This window comes from Pipistrellus kuhlii, unplaced genomic scaffold, assembly GCF_014108245.1.
Source record: "Pipistrellus kuhlii isolate mPipKuh1 unplaced genomic scaffold, mPipKuh1.p scaffold_m20_p_1, whole genome shotgun sequence".
NCBI lineage: Eukaryota > Metazoa > Chordata > Mammalia > Chiroptera > Vespertilionidae > Pipistrellus > Pipistrellus kuhlii.
The window spans coordinates 7,810,683-7,830,956 of record NW_023425404.1 but is presented as its reverse complement, the minus strand read 5'-3'; the positions used below and the strand labels follow the sequence as shown (position 1 = coordinate 7,830,956).

The window sequence follows — 20,274 nt, the reverse complement described above, 5'->3', positions numbered from 1 at the left end:
GATCTTTCTCTTTTATGGCATTATTGTCAGTGTAAGCAGTTGGCCAATACAGAGAATAAGAAAGGATGGGATAGGCTTCCTTGTTTGTTCATGTTTCTTGGAATGCTATTGCCTTCTTTCTGCTTTCTAAGCAACTTCTGTTCAAAGGGAAAGCACAGCCTGTTGAAGATGTCAGTACCCTTCCTTATTCAGTCAGTGTAACATGATATGAAACCCTAAAAGAGGAAAATGCATAGGAGGTCAGCTTTGGCCTAGTCACTCTTGTCTGGAAGATAGTGCCCACCTTCATGGAAGAAAGATTCAGAAATATATCCAAAGATATCTGTCTGATGCATCTAATACCGTACATGGTAGGTCCATAGAATCATGTGCTTATGGGGCATCAGAAACTCTATATGTGGCTGTGGTGCCAGGAATGGGGTGGACACATATGTTGCATGTATCTAATTTGCTTATGCACATACTCCAGTGTCTCATTGAGCTTCACTTGCAAAACACAAGTTCAAAATTGAAATGGTAAAGAATTTTAAGATTGTAAGAGCGTTCAACCAAGTGCAACGCTCTTGTGAGCATAGATCCCTCTGTGACCACATAGGTCTCATGCCTGGGGTTACACCTGTGTATTTTCAAAAGCCACTTTACCAGGGAATCAATATTGTTGCTTATAAACCAGAACAAGGAAAACTTGTTTGCCTTGCTGTCCATCACAAATGAGAAGTAGTCTTGTCCCTTTTCACATATCCTGTTTCCCAGAAAATAAGACAGCATCTTATATTATTTTTTTCTCCCAAAGTTGCGCTAGGTCTTATTTTCAGGGGAGGTCTTATTTTCGGAGGATGTCTTATTTTCTGAGAAACACGGTAGAAGTAAAATTGTGTTTCCTTTTGCAAATTGTTTTAAACCAGCCTCCAAGATAAGGTTATTTCTTTACAGCTAGTTGCAGCCTGGGAATGAGGGAGTGATTTCTGGAGGCTGAGTCCATCTGGGTTCCTGAGTGTCTCATGCAATAGGACCTGAAGACTTCTGCTGACTTGGGACTTGTGATACAAATCAAAGAACTTCATCTTAATTCAGTCCCCAATCTTTCTCTGTGGGATATTGATATTATCTTCCGGGAAAGAGTAACTATGGGTAAATTCTCATTCCAAAGCCAGAATCTTTTGCATTTATCCTCTCTCAGGGTTTGAAATCATATTGTTTAACTAGAGGCCTGTTGCATGAAATTTGCACACCCTTTCACAGTCCTGGAGCCCTCGGGTGATGTCTGACTGCCTTGGAGGTAGGAGAGGCTCCCAACACCTCCACTGTACTCACCAGCAATAAGTCAGGCTCAGGGCTTCTAGCTAAGTGATGCTTCCCCCTGTGGGAGCACACTGACCACCAGAGGGCAGCCCCTGCATTGAGCATCTGGTAGTCAGTGTGTGTCATAGTGACCAGTCGTCTGCTGTTCAGTTGATTTGCATATTAACCTTTTATTATTTAGGATTGGCTCTCATTTTTCTCTCATAATTCTGACTCAAACTTATACACGTATCTCCCTCAGTATTTTATGATTAAATCATGTGAAATACATAAACCTTGCTTTAACTGCTCCTGTTGCTCTGACACCTTTACCTGACTATTCTAATATTACTGTACATAGCTGAGAGTGAGATATTCTTTTCAGTGAAACAAGGAAAAGGTAATCTTGTCTTTTTATCAATTGTGTTTGATGTTCACTTCATTGCATTTGAAGGTAAATTTCCTGTGCCACATAATAAGTTCTAGGTTATGCTAATATGCTCTTCCTTCTGGTGTTTACTCTGCAATGTCTTGGAGCTTGCATTTCTTTCTTAGTCTCTTGCTTACTAGGCATAAACCTCAACCATGTTTAGTTTCAAGGTAGCAGTTCTCAACTCTTGTCTATACCGACAGAGCTGGCAGATGTTCATGTGCACCACACATTCTTTTCAGTAAAAGTGGTCTGCTGACAAAAATAAAAATAAATAAAATAAATAAATAAAAACCAGTCCCTAGCTGGTTTGGCTCAGTGGATATAGCTTTGGCCTTAGAATTGAAGGGTCCCATGTTCGATTCCAATCAAGGCAGTCAAGGGCACATGCCTGGTTTGTGGACTTGATCCCCACTGGGTGGCATGCAGGTGGCAGCCTATGAATGATTCTCTCTCATTATTGATATTTCTATCTCTCTCTCCTTCTCCTTTCCTCTCTGAAATCAATAAAAATATATTTAAAAAAAATAAAAATATCAGGGCTTATGTTTGATACCCAATATTTTGCTGTTTGCCACTCCTTTCTCTTCTGCTCATCTAGCATATCTTACTTCATCAGGAGACCAAAGTTTGAGAACCACTGCTATATGCTCTGGACTGAATGGTGGACCTGACATCTGTTTTCAGAGTTGCTGAGCAGTATCAAGGACCGGTTTTATCCTTCCACTCCCTCTCTCCTCTGATATTTGGGTCTTATTAAGTCTTCTAAGCTGTGCTCTTACCTGCTAGGGATGGTTGTTTGTCCTGTGCCAGATGGTGAGGTTAGACTACGAAATAGACGACCAAGAGAACAAGATTCTACTTTTTCTATTCTTTTTTCAAAACCATTTCATCTCCCTGAACTATATAACCAGAAAGACCATGGAGAAATGAATCATATCAACACAAAACAAACACACATTGTGCTCTCCATAATGAAGACTTTAGTTCAGAATGTTCACATCCTTTAAATCTACATCACAATTTGTGGGTCACATTATATTTGGCATTGCTCACCCTTTAAAAACTGAGGCTTGGTTTCAGTAATAATGCTGGAATAAAGAGCTCACTTAGAAAGGAAATAACAAATCAAATTTGGAAAAAAAAAAAAGGGGGGGGGAGGGAGAGAGGAAGAAAGGAGGGAGAAAGGAGGGAGGAAGGAAGAAAGAGAAGGAAGGAAGGAAGGAAGGAAGGAAGGAAGGAAGGAAGGAAGGAAGGAAGGAAGGAAGGAAGGAAGGGAGGGAGGGAGGGAGGGCAGGAAGAAGGTCTTTGGAGCTACATCTATGTTGTTGGCATTTCTTTGTAATGGTGAGACCCTGCATACTGAACAATGTTGGTGGTAAGCACCAAAAGAGTTTACAGAGGAAACACAGACAGACCTTTCTGACTAGTGGTCCTAAAGTAGACTGCACCAATGAGAAAATAAAAAAACAAACAAACAAACAAAAAAACAGTCTGAAAGCCAGACTTTTATGTGTACTATAATCAATAGACTTTGGCTCTAGATTCCTGGAGACGGTGTGTGGTTCGGTAGGCATTTTTATTTTTTTCCTGCCTCCTAAATAATATGTAATTTCTCCAGGCCAAGAAATAAATTGAAAGGATTTAAAGGGATTTGCTTATCAGTGGAACACCACGTAGCTTTACATTCCTCTTGCTATTGGGAAGGTACATTGAAGTTTGGTTAATCTTCTGTGGTTCAATACCCCTCTTCCCTCTGTCAGGCTGCCTTGAAAAACAGATAGATTAATCTCCCTTCTACCTGCTCTCTTCTCCTTCCTCCCTCCCCTCTCTCTTGATTCACCCTTCCTTTTTTGAACAGATGGAAGAAAAATCTTAAAACTGGAAAGAAAGGAGAGAGGAAACAAAGGGTGTTAAACCACATTTATTTATATAATCTTGGAAGACATCAAGGATAAAAATAAAGGACTCTGATCCTTGGCACAGAATTTGGTTAAGCTTAGCTTGGTTCTTCTACTGTTAATTAAATCTTGAGTCTGCAAAGGGGTTTCCTTAAAGGTTAATTCTTCAGCAAAACTTATTAAATCATATCATTTTTTTTATCCTGCTCTAGTGTATGTAGTGTGGAAAAGAAAAGGAAGAATATGGAGGCTAGTGAGGGTGGGCAGAGTTTAATGGGAAACTACATGCCTGGATTCCTATGTAAATTGCTATTTTGGTAGAGTGGATACTATTTGTGAACCTCAGTTTAAGTTTTTGCAGCTGATTATTTAACAGATAATCAGTGTTTTCTTGTTTGGCCTGGAGCAAATCCCAGTCTTCTGTAAACTCCAGGAGGACAAGGACTGAGTCTGCCTAACCCTCAGCACAGTGACAGGCACATCATAAGCAGTTAATAGGCATTTGTTGAGGAAAGACTGAATCAATGAGTAAAATACATGCAAAAATAAAATTATATATCCTGCACCCAGATGTGGCTCTCGAGCCGCAGTTTGCCGACCACTGGTCTATTGTGTGGAGTCCCACATAGCTGTGAGCCATGTGGATGCAAGAGACTGCCTCCCCTGCTACAGGAGAATAGAGAGAGAGGGGAGAGAGAGAGAGGAGAGAGAGAGAGAGAGAGAGAGAGAGAGAGAGAGAGAGAGAGAGAGAGAGAGAGAGAGAGAGAGAACATCCTTTGGAAGTTTAAATATTCAGGTTAGCACTTGCAGTGGCCATGCCTTTTTTGCCCACTGACTTTCTCCCAGGATCGATTGGAAGCATCTTCTCACAGCACTCAGACCTTACTGGGCATGTAGCTAAACTGCCTTTGTCTGGTCTCTTCCCCCATCAGTCAGTGGGGGACACTTGGAAAGTGTTAAATGCAGTTTTATTATCTGATCTCCCCTTTGAATAATAACTGGGTTACTACAAGGGCATCAGTAGGACACAAGGAGAACTCAGAAAGCATCTTAAACAGATTTCACCATTGTCTTTTTGTCTATGGTATGCTCCTGTCTTTTACACTTGAGTAATGAGTTAAAATTGTTTCTTTCATTTTTGCATAATAGTGTCAGTTGCACTTTTGAAGATGAAGATAAAAAGATGTTGGAATATAATGAGGTATAGATAATCACACTTATATGATCTTAATGATGTTCTAAGGTTGAGTTGAGTGAAATGATGTGCTGATTGTGGGGAATGGGGAGTTTAAGAATATTGCTAATAATCTATACCTTTGGTTCAACTAAAAATCATCTAGTGATCAGTAGGGTGTGTGTGTGTGTGTGTGTGTGTGTGTGTGTGTGATGGAAGGGGGAGTCATCTATTAGCATTGATCAGAGATGGATGTATTCAATGCCAAGAATTTAATAAAGAAAATCTTAATAGATAAATATAAATTGAGATGGCCAAACTTCTAAAAACTTATTAAAATTTATAGTTTTACCTAGAGTCAATGGGTTATTAATTTAATTAAAAGAATCTCAGAAATCCTTTATTTAAATAGAGAATGCACACTCAGCACAAAGCTGGGTCAGACCCTCCCTCCTATGAGATATTCAAACTGCCAACTGGGTCTCAGAATGGACGAGTAGAAGGGTAAAGAAAACAACAAACATTTGAAGGAATTTAATTCTTTTTAGTATGAAGCAGCTGCAGAGATATATGGCTGTTTTCTGTGGGCCTGCAGAATATTTATGGGCCTTTCTCTTTTCCCTTTTCACTGGAAGAAAGGTGATCATCACTCTTGAGTGTGTTATTTATAATTTCATAAAGCTGTTCTGTGGCAGAACTTATTTTATCTTGCTTAAACTCCGTCAAATAAGCGTGCTCCCAAGGAGCTGGATGGAGAAAAATGATTATCCCCAACATGATTAGCCTATTCTCAGTATAAGATAAAGGGCTAATGGATGGAACTGGAAGTCACAGAGAGACACAGGGCAGTAAGGAGGGGACCTGCTGAAACTATCCCGAGCTGTTCTGAGGACAGTGCAGGCATTTTTCTCAGAGCCAAGTGATGGATGGCATTGAAGAATGACATTCCTGTGCTAAAGTGGGACAGAGCCCTTCGGAGTAAATAATTGGAAGCAGGTGATTAGAAAAACAATAACTCATTGAAGGAAAATGAGAAGCGAGGTTTGTGGAACTGAGGGAACTGGGAGATAAATATACCTATAAATTTACTTGGGTGGACAGAGCTTTGAGCTTTCTTCTGGCCCAGTTTATTCTGAAGGTAATTTCAATAAACATTGGTAGGAAGAGAAAAGAATATAAATGTAATAAAAATTCTTTCAGGAAAGGAATAAAGAGAGCTCCTGCAAGAGAAATTCTTTTATTGAAAGTTATTATAATTCCTACCTTTAGTTTTATTATTCCTAATACAGATCCAAGTAATTTCAACTTGTGAATTAAAAATATGAATTACATATTTTAAAACAGGATGGTGTGAATTATTATTTTTAATATAGGACTTGGCTAATAAATAGGGACAGGAGACTATTTTCCTCCTCTTGTGAAGACAAAGTAAGGTCTTTAATCTTCACTGTAAAGAAATGGGTGTAATCAGACCTACACTACACACTGCATTTTGAAACCATGTGTATTGGCTTCCAAAAGAAAAGCAAAGGATGATATGGTGAGGTGTGAGGAAGGGGAAAAAAGAGAAAAGTCTTATAGGGTAAGATATTAAATTCATGTTCATTATCCAAATTTTTGAGAACCACATGATAATTCAGCTAGCTGCCATACTGTCATTGTAATATATCCCTTCACTCCACTCATCTACTACTCATATGTGTGCAAATAAACTTTGCTTTTTCATACCTCTGAGCCTTCACAAGGCTGTTGGTTTCACTTAGAATGCCCCTCTCCTGCCCACAGCTCTCAGCTTCCCTGCTGCACTACTGCCTGCTCCAAGGGCTCATTTTCCACTTCCTCTCTGCCCAGGAACTCTCTCTTCTCCCCTGCCATTTTCTCTCTTAGCATCTTGTGTTTATACTTGTCTTACATTCAGTTTACTATGTAGGGTTTGCCTGTTTACTTGGATGCCTCTTCAGAGACTATGAAATCCCAGAGCAGAGGAACTGCGTTTTATCTATCACTTTATTCCTCTTAATGTTACAGTGCTTGACACATAGGTGCTCAATAAATATTTATTCAAGTAATAAAGGAATGAATGAAGGAATGAACAGAACACCTTGATAATATAGGCATATATCACTGAGGGTGGCTAGATCTTTTATTTTTCCTAGAATGACTTATCATATTGCTTTTTGATATATGGGAACCATAATAGATAAACCCTATAAGCCTAGCCATTGGGAATATGAGAGCTTTAGACAATCGTGATGAGGGGGCAAAATGTGGAGAAGATGACATGGAAGGCACCTTGATGAGCATTCTTGACAAGTATACAATGGAAGAGTTTCCTAAAGCAATGCTGTTACTTGAAGGAGAATAGATGGTGGACCATTCAAAATAGCAGATGTCACTACAAATGTCTGCACCCTTAGTTATTATGAGAACTAAAAAAGTTAACATGTTTTAACTTCTTAGCGCAAAGCCTGAATATAGCAAAAGTCTAATAAGTGGTAAATGTGCTTAGTAGGCAGGGTTCTAGATATGTAGTTCAGATATATTTTTCTTCTCGAGTTCTAATTACTCTTTTTCTCTAAGGAATTATGAGTAATCATGAAAAATGGTTGTGATTTTGGGAAAATGTACCCACACAGCCTAAGATTGCTACTTTTTAAAATGATTAGCATAGCTGGGACCAGTTTGGCTCAATGGATAGAGCGTTGGCTTGGGGACTGAAGGGACCCGGGTTCGATTTCGGTCAGGGGCATATACCTTGGTTGTGGGCATATCCCCAGTAGGGGGTGTGCAAGAGGCAACTGATCGATGACTCTCTCTCATCGATGTTTCTAATTCTATCTCTCTCCCTTCCTCTCTGTACAAAATCAATAAAATATATATATATTTTTAAATAAATAAATAAATAAAATGATTAGCATATTAGCTGCTTTATTACAATTTTAAATATAGTTTTATTGTTGATTAGTATTACATATATCTCCCATTACCCCTCACTCCCCCCTTCTCTCAGCCTCTACCCTCCAAAGTCTTCACTACCCTATTGCCATGTCCATGGGCTATGCATATCCTAATATATAAAGAGCCAGGTGCCATCATGACTGAACTGACTATAGTCACAATGAAGTGCATGGAGCACCTCTCAGTACCCTCCTTCTCCCTGGCCCCCAAGTCGCTCTCCATGAGGGTGGGGGATGGTGGTGAACAGGACTGGGGATTGTTGAAGGGCAGTGGCAGCATCAGCAGTAGGCTGCTTCATGGGGCAGCAGCGAGCTTAAAGGAACAGTCAACAGGCAACAGTGAATTTCATGGAGCAGTCACGGGGCAGGGGAGTTTTGCAGAGCAGTCCTGCGGAGGGGTGAGCTTCGCAGAGCAGTGGCAGGGCAGGGGAAGTTTCACGGAGTTTCCAGTGGCAAGCTTTGTAGGGTGGCAGCAAGCTTCGTGAAGCAGTCAAGGGGTAGGGGAGGGGCTTGTGGAGCAGTTGGGGAGGGGGTGTTCACAGAGCAGTCAAGGGGTGGGCGGATCCTCGTGGAGCAGTCAGAGCAGTCCTGGGGCAGGGGAAATTTCCCGGAGCATGGCGGGGTGGAAGGAGCCTTGTGGAGCAGTGTTGGGGTGGAGAGGAGCCTCACAGAGCAGTAGTGGAATGGGGACGTCTCTCAGAGCAGTAAAGGGGCCACAAGCATTGCAGACTATCCTGGAGTGAGGAGCGTCACATAGTGTCTCAGGTGGCAGAGGCCAGCATCAGAGGCCAGGCTAGGCCTAGGACCATAACCGTGAAGATTTCATGGGCACTGAGTCTCTAGACTATATATATATAAAGATCCAGGGTCCATAATGTCCAAAAGGGTTAGGGTTAGGGTGACCAAACCCTAATTTTATACCCTGAGCCACCAAACACCTCAAGTCAGTCCTGTAGTCAGTGCTGGGTCACTGCAGCAACCCAGCACTGACTGCTGAGGGAGCTGTGGATTAGGCCCAGAGAAAGAAGCAGGGTCTGATCCACAGCCTCTGTGGCAGCTGTTGATCAGACCTTGCCTCTCTTTCTCTGGGCGATGCCAGCAATCATCACCCACCTCTCTGATCAGGCCCAGAGATTGGCCAGGAGACACTGACTGACATAGAAACTCACCAATCAGAACCAAATCTGGGTGAAGTACAAGGATGCAATGGCTACCTAGGAGGTGGAGCTTTTGATGCTGACTGGCATAGAAACTGACCAATTAGAACCTAATTTGGGTGAACTATGAAGGCAGAACCTAAGGTTGGAGCTGAGGAGGAGTTTTAAGGGCAATAGCTGTTTGGTGTAAGGTGAAAAACAGTGGTTCAATTTTTAAATGACTGGTTTAGCAGTATAGTGCATATAGCTGGATATCATTCCATACATAAGGATTATGTATTTTTGTCTGCCAAGAGTATCTCCTTCTAATGAAAAGGGCTTTCCCCCCAATTTAAGCAATCCTATCCTATATAATCTATCTATATTAATAAAAGGATAATATGCAAATTAGACCAGGTCAACCAGTAATCTTCCAGACATCCAACCTCCTTCCAGACAAAGCCATGGTGGTGGAGGTTGAGGCAGAGGCAGTTAGGGGTGATCAGGCCAACAGGGGCAAGATCAGGCTGGCAGGGGAGGGAAGTTAGGGGCAATCAGGTAGGCAGAGGCAGTTAGGGGCAATCAGGCCAGCAGGGGAAAGGGGTTGGAGGCAAGATTAGGCCAGCAGGGTTAGGGGCAATCAGAGCAGCAGGGGAAAGCAGTTGGGGGCGAGATCAGGCCAGCATCCCCCAAGGGTCCCCAATTGGAGAGGGTGCAGGCTGGGCTGAGGGAACCCCACCCCCATGCATGAATTTTATGCCCTGAGCCACTAGTCTATATATATAAAAGTCTAAGTGACTGGCAGACCAGCTAACTGGTACCTATAAAGTGCAATAACCACCAGGGGGCAGACACTCCAACTGTTAGTTATGATACCCACTGATCACCAGGGAATCGAGCCTGAAACACCAGCATGTGCCCTAACCAGGAACCTAACCTCTACGTCCTAGTTCATAGATCAACGCTCACCCACTGACACACCAACCAGGCTAGATTTTCACTTTTAAATATTACATTTAAATCAATATCCAACTAATAATGAAACTCTCTGTTTATCCCAATTTATAGATGAAAAAAAAAAAAGAGGGTTGGAGAAGGAAATAATTTGATTCTCCAGGTTACCAGCTGAAAGTGTAGTAGAAAGTCAGGCTTGCTCTTAACCACCATCTAATGGTCTGCCTCTCATTTAACCTTCAAGTCTAGCCACCATTTATCAGAACTGCTGATAAATGTGCCTCTCTTGCCTGGGAGAAATGTTGCATTTATCCATATTCATAGAGAAGACCAGCAGAAAACAAATCTCTGGGAAATGGGGCCCAGAGACAGTGAACTGGGGAGAAAGGGAGCAAGAACATGGAAGAACATATGCATAGGGTCTACATGGGGGTTAGGGGCCAATTTTGGAGACAGAAGTTGAGATGGTAAGGGGGAAGGAGAATGTAGCTATATACAATGTCATCTAAACCATAGGGGAGAAAACTTGTCTAGTATGAGGAGGTGGAGAAGGGAGAAGAAAATAGTATTTTTTCAATCTCAAAATTCTAGTACTTTTCTTGAAAAAACAAACAAACAAAAAAATAATTTCTTTGGCCAATAAAAATTAAGATAAATTTCTTAGAATTAAGTTAACATAATATAACTAATGTTGTGTTAATGTTTATTGTGGGGTTGTTTTATTTGTTTGTTTGTTTGGTTTCTGTTGGAATCATGCATTGTTTCCATACACTTGCTCAATGACCTTTTTTATAGCGTGGCCTTCTGTTCTTGAGATTAGCTCACTAGATTTTCATTAACTCACCAGGTTTTACTCATTTCTAGAGACCAAAACTAGTTAAGCAGTATATGGGCCATTTCGTAAGTTCCTTATAATTAAGTCACCAACAATTAATTTCCAATTGATTATATTGTAGCAGTGTATTCTCCAACACTTTTTCATTACCACCCTCTACGGAGTTTTTTTGTTTTTTGTTGTTTTGTTTTGTTTTTGAGACTTTTTTTTTCCTAATTGCCCTTATCTTATAAAATTTTAATGTCACAGATATACTGTATATTTATTTAAGTACTATGGGCTGTTGGTAGGTCATAAACCCTTGTTATAGCTAAGATCTGCTCCCTCCACCCAAAACAATCATTGCTGCCTTGGGGGAGGAATCACCCCTGGACATAATGCATCCTTTAGAAAGATCTAAAAGTGATTGTGGCCCTTGCAAAAATAGTGTCTGCCTCTTATAATTGCCTTATGCATGTGTATAGTAGGCATTTATTTCCTTGCCATCTCTCTTCCTAAATACCCCGGAGTGGACCTGCATGAGGCCCCATGCCAGCAGGAACCTCCAGGGGAGTAAACTGGCCATTTCTCTAAAGGAAAAATTGGTCAAAACTGGTTTGGCTCAGTGGATAGAGCATCGGCCTGAGGACTGAAAGGTCCCAGGCTTGATTCTGGTCAAGGGCATGTACCTTGGTTGGAGGCAATCCCCAGTAGGGGGTGTGCAGGAGGCAGCTGGTCGATGTTTCTCTCTCATCGACGTTTCTAACTCTCTGTCCTTCTCAATTCCTCTCTGTGTAAAATCAATAAAATATATTTTAAAAAATTATATAAATATAATTATATATATATGTTGATATATATATATATATATTGATATATATATATTGATATATATATATATTGATATATATAATAAAAATAAAGGAAAAATTGGGCTCCAGGACACAACTGACATCATCAGTTGCTGGAAATGAAATGCACACTTCAGTAGCGTCTAATTGAAGGGAAAAAAAAGTATGTTTGAAAATTATCCTTCTATTAACTTTAAGGAAGAACGGGGTAAAAGTATCTGCCTTGGTTGTAGAATAAAGAGGTGGGTTAAGGCACTGCTCTGCCACCATCAGTTAAGTGAAATCAATGACCTAATGTGGTTTTTCTACTGTTCATTGATGTGCCCAATAATTTTGTGCCTAGAATGAGTATTTCCAAACAGATGTTGTCTGGGAAAACGAAGCATATGGGTTGTCACGTGTATTTGGTTGCTAGAACTGCCATAACAAAAGTACCTTAGACTGTGTGGCTTAAACAACAGAAATTTGTTTTCTTATAGTCCTAGAAGCCAGAAGTCCAAGTTCATAGTATCAGCTGAGTTACTTTTTTTTGGGCGGGTGGGGAGCGGGGGCTCTGTCCTTGGCTTGTAGATGGTTGTCTTCTCCTTGTGCCTTTACATGGTGTGTTATCCTTTTTGGTGCATCTGTGTCCTAGTCTCATCTTTTGATAAGGACACTTGTCATATTGGATTAGGTTTACCCTAGTGACCCTATTTTAAATTTATTACCTCTTTAAAGACCTAACCTCAAATTCCAGTTACATTCTGTGGTGTGGGGACTGGAATGTCCACATAGGAATTTGAGGGGACACAATTCAATGAATAACATCATGTAAGAAAGAGTATTGAGAAACCCATGTGGGCCACAAATGAAGACTTTGAATAACATTTATCTATTCAAATTCTCACTCACTATATTTTATTAGATGTGTGTCCCTCAGCAACTTACTTAATCTCTTTGAACTTCAGTTCTCTTTAAAAGTATGATAATTGCACCTGTCCCAAAGAGTTGTTGTAAAAATTATGTTGCTTAATAATAACTATAATTAATAAATACGTATACAGGCTTGCACAGCATCTAGCTTATAATTGCTTTTGCTCTTGAATATGGATTCAGACTTCAGTGCATTAGGAATAAGACCAGCAAACCAGTATATACTCTATTGTATATTGCCCTTATGTATATAATAGGACAAAATGTGTTTCTTTTTATAAGATGTATAGATTAACTAACTCAACAGTATTTCTTGTGCATGTACCAGGCACACAAAGAAGTCTTCTCATCTATTATTATGTAGCAAGGGTTCTTCTTACTAGCCATACCCACAGCCCCTATATTCCTCCCAGCAGATCCCCGGCAAATAGGGAGTTTCTCTGGGATCCAATAGAAAAACAAATGGTCTCAAGTTGAATTACTATTATTGCGACAAGAGATTTTCTTCTTACCTGTATCAAGAGACTCTTGTTGCTATCTCTCTGCTGGTGCACATTACAAATTCAGCTAATTGCACCAATTACACAAAGACATTGCTGCTAGCCAGGGAAGCCTTTACCCCATTCCTGAACAGACTGCATTCCACAACATTCATTAATTATATCTGCCTACCAATTCACAACCACCAAATCATACACTCAACACCGCACACCATATGCATTTGAAACTCTTTCAAAGCTGCAGGGCATTCCTGGGCTGGCTTGTACTCTTGTATTGCCCACCCTTTGCAATAGCCTGTTTCCTGCCCCTCTGATTCTCAAAATTGAAACTAAAGTCAGAAGAGAGTCAGGATGACCATGTGATTTCCTGGGCTACAAATGAGTCTCCTAGAACCAGGTTGGGTCACTCAGCTTCACGTAAGACCCACACAGATTGTCCAGGTCCAGAGCCATTCACAGCTACAGGGAAGTTAAAATTTTTGCATTCTACAGTATTCCCTCTTAGAGAAGAAAAACAGTAATAATGATGGAGGCAGGACACCATGATAAGTTGTCTATGCTTTTGTTCATTGGTTTCCTTATCTCTCTCTCCTCTCTCTTCCCCTACCCTTTATTTTCTTTACATGCACAGCCAACATCAGATGACCTTGTATCATCTGCTGAATGTTCAAGCGATGATGAAGACTTTGTTGAATGTGAACCGAGTACAGGTAGGTTAGGTCAGTCTTGTTTTGCTTGCTTTATTTTTTCATTTGCAAAAAACAATACATACGTATATGTGAATAGACATGTGTTGTATAGATATTATAGTGTGTTAATGTGTATATTTCCCATATCTATATATGTATAAGTATACATATATAAATATATAAATATTAATGTGTAATCTAAAGCATCAAATCCCATGGAAAGAGTAACAAGATCCCAGGGAAATTTAAAGTCAGTTCCTTGATAAAGAAAAATCCATGGTATTCAACCCTCTTTGAGCAAACACCCAGATTGACCCTGGGAACAGCAAATGCATAGCAGCCAGTGGCTGGTGGAAATTGACAGGGTGTGGTAGGAGCATGAAGAGGCCTATAGTGGAATGACATCAAAAAATTATCTATCCCAAGTGGAGCTGTAATGATCACTTAAACCTCATGAATTATTCTGAGCCTAAATGGCAAACAAAACAAAACCCAAAAACAAAGACATTTTTCATGGGATTTCAACAGCAGTTCACATGGTATTATATCTATACTAATTTTGTTCATTGGGTGTTTAGAGAATTTGTGCAGCAATAGAGGAAACACAAAATTAGTAGCAAGTGATGCCATGTCAACAGCTGAGATGCTTCAAAATGTATTCGCTGTGCTGAAGTCCGAGGACTTGGGCAATTAGGAGCTTCCGTGTGTTCCCCATTTGCACCCAGATACATTTTGATGTTTTATGGCTTTTCTTTAGAGTGAGTTTTATATGATATAATGTCCAGCAGTTAACTGTAGTCCCTGATTATTTCCTATCAACTTTCCCAAGTCATCTGTTTTGAGACTTGCTCTACGTTAAACATTTATAAATATAATAGAGAACAGATATCATAGAATTTCTGTGTATGTTTAAAAGAATTAAAAGCTGGAGTTGGGTTAAGATCTTATTTCTGCAAAAGCTAAGAGAAGTAAATAGAATTTTCTAATTGATTCTTTGGGTTGCTTTAATTTTCCCCCTTTCCTTAAAAAAAAAAAAAAAAGCAAGCCAGTAAACATTTTATTTTGCTAATTCTAGAGCAATTTAAGCTTCATGAAGAAATAATATAGCAGAAGTAAAAATATGCCTGTTACCCCAGAATGATTTACAAGTTTTCACATTTTGTGGAAGCCTGATTGCTGGTGACTTGCAAGTGGCTTTGGATCCAGGAAGTTCTGTGGGTGCCTGTCCTTAGCATGACTTAGAGACATAACATAACTATGTGGGGCCTTTTCACCTTGGAGTGTGATCCGTTCCCTTTTGTGTGGAATAAAAGTAACTGTGACCTGGTTAGTCAGATTTTTTTTTCAAATTATTCTGTAATGATCTCAATGTATTAAGTGAGGTTTTAACTCTAGATGTTATTAATGTCAGAGAAGTAAGTCAGACAGAAAAAGAAATATACCATATGGTTTCACTTATCTGTGGAATCTAAGACCAAACCCACCAAAAAAAACAAACAAAAACAAACACAGACTCATAGAAACATGGACTAAGGAGATGGTTGACAGAGGGGAGAGAGGTAGGGAATGGGTGAAAAAAGGTTATGGGAAATATAGTAAATAATATTGTGATAAGTCTGAAAAATGATATGTTTCCTAGAATTACTAAGGTGATCACATTGCAAGATATAAGACTATCAAATCACTATAGTGTACACCTGAAACTAATATAACTAATATAATATTGTATATCAACTATACTAAAATATAATTTAAAAAAGGGGCAGTTGCACTTAATTATACTGGCACTTGAACACCAAGTACTTATTAATTAATTCATTCAGTCATTCATTTAATAAATATTTCTTAGCACTTAGGAAGGATACAATGCATATCTACATTTGAGTCCTTCCTGTTCTAATAATTCTCATAAATGAACTGTCAGAGAAAAGAGAACAAGGAGCTTTACCACCTGCATGACCTCTCCAACAAATACCTCTTATGTTCTAGGTCAGTGGTTGGCAAACTGTGGCTCTCAAGCCATATGTGGCTCTTTGGCCCCTTGAATGTGGCTCTTCCACAACATACCACATGCAGGCACACATGTACTGTGAGATTGAATCTTTGTGGCCCATGCGCAGAATTAGGTTTTCGGCTCTCAAAAGAAATTTCAGTCTTTGTACTGTTTATATTTGGCTCTGTTGACTAATGAGTTTGCCAAGCACTGTACTAGGTATTAGGGATTCACATATGAATATGGCAAGATCCCCATATTAACTGATTCCATGATCAATAGTTACCTAAACTTTACTCCTGTTTACTCTTTCTCTAGTTTTCTTGCTTTTATAGCAGTGATATTTATATACATACATACACAAACATCTTTTTCAAATCATTAGATTTTAAGTCTTCTTATAAAAATTGAGGCTTGGTCATTTTGAAATATTACTGCCATTTCCCCCTTCTACCTCCCTCCACCCCACATAGTCATCTCCCTAATAACACAAGGGGCTTTTCCAGATCTCATATTCACAATTTTTACAGTTCCTGGGTGTAATTATATGTTGCCATTTGATACTGAACATGACCAGCTTCAAACCTGAGTGGCAGAAAACTAAGTCCAATGGCTTTTTAGTGGTTGCACAGGTGTTTCTGCTGATTCAAAGGCAGAGGACAGAATTCAATGCCAGTATTTTCTTTAGTAATATAATTACATGGGGTGCATGGGGGATTAAAGCAGGTTTTAAACAATCTGTTCTGTTTTGCAAGGGAGTAGGGGAAGGGTATATAAATAAATCAGGTGACAGGATGCCAACCCTGAAGCAGCTAACATGTGCTCTAAGACACAGCTATTGATTTCCCTTGCCTGGGATCATTCAACTCATCACATTTGAAGGATGAGCATTTCTTCTTTCTAATTTTATTTACTCTATAAAGTACTCCTGGTAAGTGATTCAGATACTGAGGGAAATTTGTCAGAGGCATATTCCTTAGAGGAAGGGGGTAAATATTCCTATTGATGCACAAGTTTTGCTCTGGGGCCAAATTAACACTGGTGAAGGTTACAGAGCATAGATTTATCAAGCCCTTCTTGATATTATATGGGAAATATTTCCATAGCCTTCACATTTAAAAAAAATGGAATTTAAAATCTAGAAACAGTTGAAACTGGTTTGGCTCAGTGGATAGACTAAAAAGTCCCGGGTCCGATTCTGGTCAAGGGCATGTACCTTAGTTGCGGGCACATCCCCAATAGGGGGTGTGCAAGAGACAGCTGATTGATGATTCTCTCTCATCGATGTTTCTAACTCTCTATCCCTCTTCTTTCCTCTCTATAAAAAAAATTAATTTTATATATATATATATATATATATATATATATATATATATATATATATATATTTAAATCCAGAAACAATTAAACAGTTGTTTCTGGGGCTAGTTCTTGCACTACCTAGAGAGAAGGATTTCATTTACTGCCCATACAGTACCAGGTAATGGTGACAGTTACATAATTTTGACAAAGTTAATCTTGAAATTCCATATAAATAATAAGATTACAATTCTGGCTTTAAACAACCTACTTCATTGCCTCAGTTTCTAAAATGTTACTCTTTGCCATGCTCAATATTTGATGAAATACGCTAAATTTGGCTAATTACCCAGGCCTTGTTCAATTTTACTTAACATTGCCTTGTCTTCTCTCACTGTATTAGCAAGTTTATGATTTTTCTAGCTATCTCAGTTATAAAGCATTTAGCTTCTCTAAGTTCTTCTCTGATTGAAATCCATTAGAAGCTCTTGCTCTTCATAAATCCTGGCAGTTTAGTATATACTAATCCAACAACTTTTATTTTCATGTGGGCATCACATTTTAAATGAAATTAGTCTTCTTATATAACTTTCTTTAAATCAAAATTGGTCTTAAAGCTGATGTTTTTGAGTAAGAGGCAAGCAATTGCCTTTCATGCCCAAAGCCCTCTTTGGCACTCAAATTTGATGTAGCTCAGTCATATGATGTTTAGAGACAACGTAAAAGTGTTTGGAGTTTGGTTGATGATAGTTTAGAAACCTTGCAAATCCAATGGATCTCAAATTTTCTTTGTATATTTTCTCTGAAAAATATGTAAATGAGTTTTAAAAAAACAACAATCACCTAAAGTTTAAGTTTAGGTCCTAAACCATGACAATAAGACAAAGAGTAAAAGCTCAATTAGTATTTATTGATTGAATCTGTATGACTTACAAAGTACTTCATAATCTTAAATTAAAATTGGAGATTTTTCAAATGTCTGACTTCATCTCCCCTTAATCAGATAATTAAAACCTTCTGAATTATTTAAAATATATAATTTTATTTAAGTGAAAATCACCCTAACAAATCCACATATGTTCAACAAAAAGAATTCTCTACTTTCCCTAACCCTTCTACTCCAAGGAACTAAATCATTTATAATGATTAAAATGGAAGATGACAAATTCTTAATATTTGCTTTAAAAACCCAGAATTGAGCCTTTAAAGTATAAAACTATATGCATCAAATTAAAATATTCAGAAGAATATTAGAATCACTATTTAACTACCTAAAGTTGAGGGTCAGGATTTTAACTTTCCTAATTTATAAAAGTTGATAATGTTTCATACAAAATAAGTCAATGTTTACTTAATATTTAGATTTGTGAAAGCTGCCCCTTCTCAGGGTCATGATGGGCAGCAAGATAGCATCTGCTAGCAGGGTTGTGCAGGTGGTCAAGCCACATACTCCATTAATAAGGTTCCCTAACAGAAGAGACAATCCTAAACCTAACGTATCACAAGTTTTGATATCAGCAGGACTACCATCTCACTCTTCTTCAATTTCTCAGCATTCTAAGGAAAGTAAATCATTAGATTGGCTGATCCAATAGGGTCCACCAGACACTGCAGAAATAATAAAAACATTACCTCAGAAATATAGAAGGAAACTTGTGTTTTAAGAAGTTGAATATATTCAATGTGAAGGTCCTGAATAATCACCTGACTGTGGCTGCTGTTTTTTAATCAAACAAAAGAATTGTCCTTATAATAAAGAACTTCCAAAATGACTGAGAAATTATACATTAAACAACTTTAATAAATATTCTATAAAAAAGATATATAGAAAAATTAAATAGACATTTGTATTTCTTAATTTATGTATCTTGGTCAGCTTTTTCACAAGCTTACCTAATTGTTTATATGTTTTATACTTATTAAATTACACATTTAAAAATATTTTATATTTGTAACTTTGTATATACATTTTTCCTTTCCAACTATACTCTATTGATATTAAATTGTGCAGTAAGCTTATATTTTATTGTCCTTCTTACATATCTGGATCAACAATAACAAAATATAGAGAGCTTGAGAGAATTCAAATAACCACTAGAAAATAGGAGTTTTTTCATGAGACTTTGGAAGCCAAATAACAATTAAGATCTTCTGTAAGTTCATTTTGTGATCTAAATCAATTCTGAAATAAAGAGTATTTGATGACATTGATTTTCTTTTTCTTTTCTCTCCCTCCCCTCTGTTCCTACCCCCAGTGTTTCCATCTTTGGAAATAGAAATTTATTCCTAGATTACCATTTTATTTTTAAGTATATTTTATTGATTTTTTTATAGAGACGAAGGGAGAGGGAGAGAGAGTTAGAAAGACTGATGAAAGAGAAACATCATCAGCTGCCTCCTGCACACCCCCTACTGGGGTTGTGCCCGCAACCAAAGTGCATGCCATTGACCAGAATTGAACCTGGGACCCTTGAGTCCACAGGCCAACTCTCTATCCACTAAGCCAAACTGTTTAGGGCTAACTTCCTAAATTTTACATATTTATGGCCTCAAGCTCTAAAAGTCCTTGGGGGCAGGAGTCACATAACAGAGGAAAAATTAAAAAGAAATCCCTTTAACACCTGAGAAATTGGCATGGCAATAATTAACAACTATATTGATTCATCCAGCAATTATCCAGGGATTTGTTTTTCTGGCTGTCAGCTAACAAGGTTTTTCAAGGGACAGCACTTCCACCAGAGGGCAGACAGTAAAAGGAAGTAAAAATGGAACACATCCATGGTCAAGAGTACTGTGCTAAACAACTTTTATAATAATTGGATTGATGGGAATGTTTAATGGCAGTAATCTGAGATCACCAAATAATTACTATTTCCAAAATGGTTCTCAGATGTATTTTTACTCTTCAACTCTATAGTCCTTACATTTGCATTTGGTGTTATTGTTTGTTTCACTATAATACTCAACCCAATGTGGATGAAACTTAAACTTAGTGAAACAACAGTAGCATCCCCCAGTTTGTATTCTTCAGGTGGAACTGGATTCTTAATCTTTATCAGATTGAGATACTCCAGTGAAATATTTATAATATGAAAATCTGGCACTGAATTGCTTAAAGCTCACCAAATCATTCCTGGTTTTATTTGCTGGAACACTGTGGGAAGTGTTAAGACAATGCTATGTTAAGACAATAATACTTTTCTAGCACAGAACAACAACAACAAAATAGAGTCTGTTCTCCAGAATCCATGGGTGAAAAAAACTAAATTGCTTTTTAAATATGATGTTTGTAATCTTGAGTGTTTTCCTATAAACACATAAGTGTCTCCAGCAAGCTTGAAGAGTTAACAACTTGTATGTTTTTATTACAAAAAAATATTTAT

At 38.4% G+C, this 20,274-nt stretch overlaps 1 protein-coding gene and 1 pseudogene across 19 annotated transcripts in view; both read left to right on the top strand.

Annotated features, from left to right (window-relative positions):
• The window catches only part of NRXN3 (neurexin 3), a 1,462,974-nt gene that overhangs the window by 1,400,016 nt on the left and 42,684 nt on the right, over positions 1-20,274 (top strand). For 18 of the 19 annotated variants that reach the window (XR_006740652.1, XR_006740674.1, XR_004986670.2 and 15 more), the window contains one exon: positions 13,542-13,620. Coding sequence is in view for 15 of the 19 variants with exons in the window: in XM_036430072.2 (XP_036285965.1) it covers positions 13,542-13,620 (79 nt within the window). In the remaining 4 variants the exon portion in view is untranslated. Of the gene's footprint in view, positions 1-13,541; positions 13,630-20,274 lie in introns of all 19 variants that reach the window. The other variant, XM_045576633.1, reaches the window with a different exon arrangement.
• LOC123651783 lies at positions 17,000-18,702 on the top strand (annotated as a pseudogene).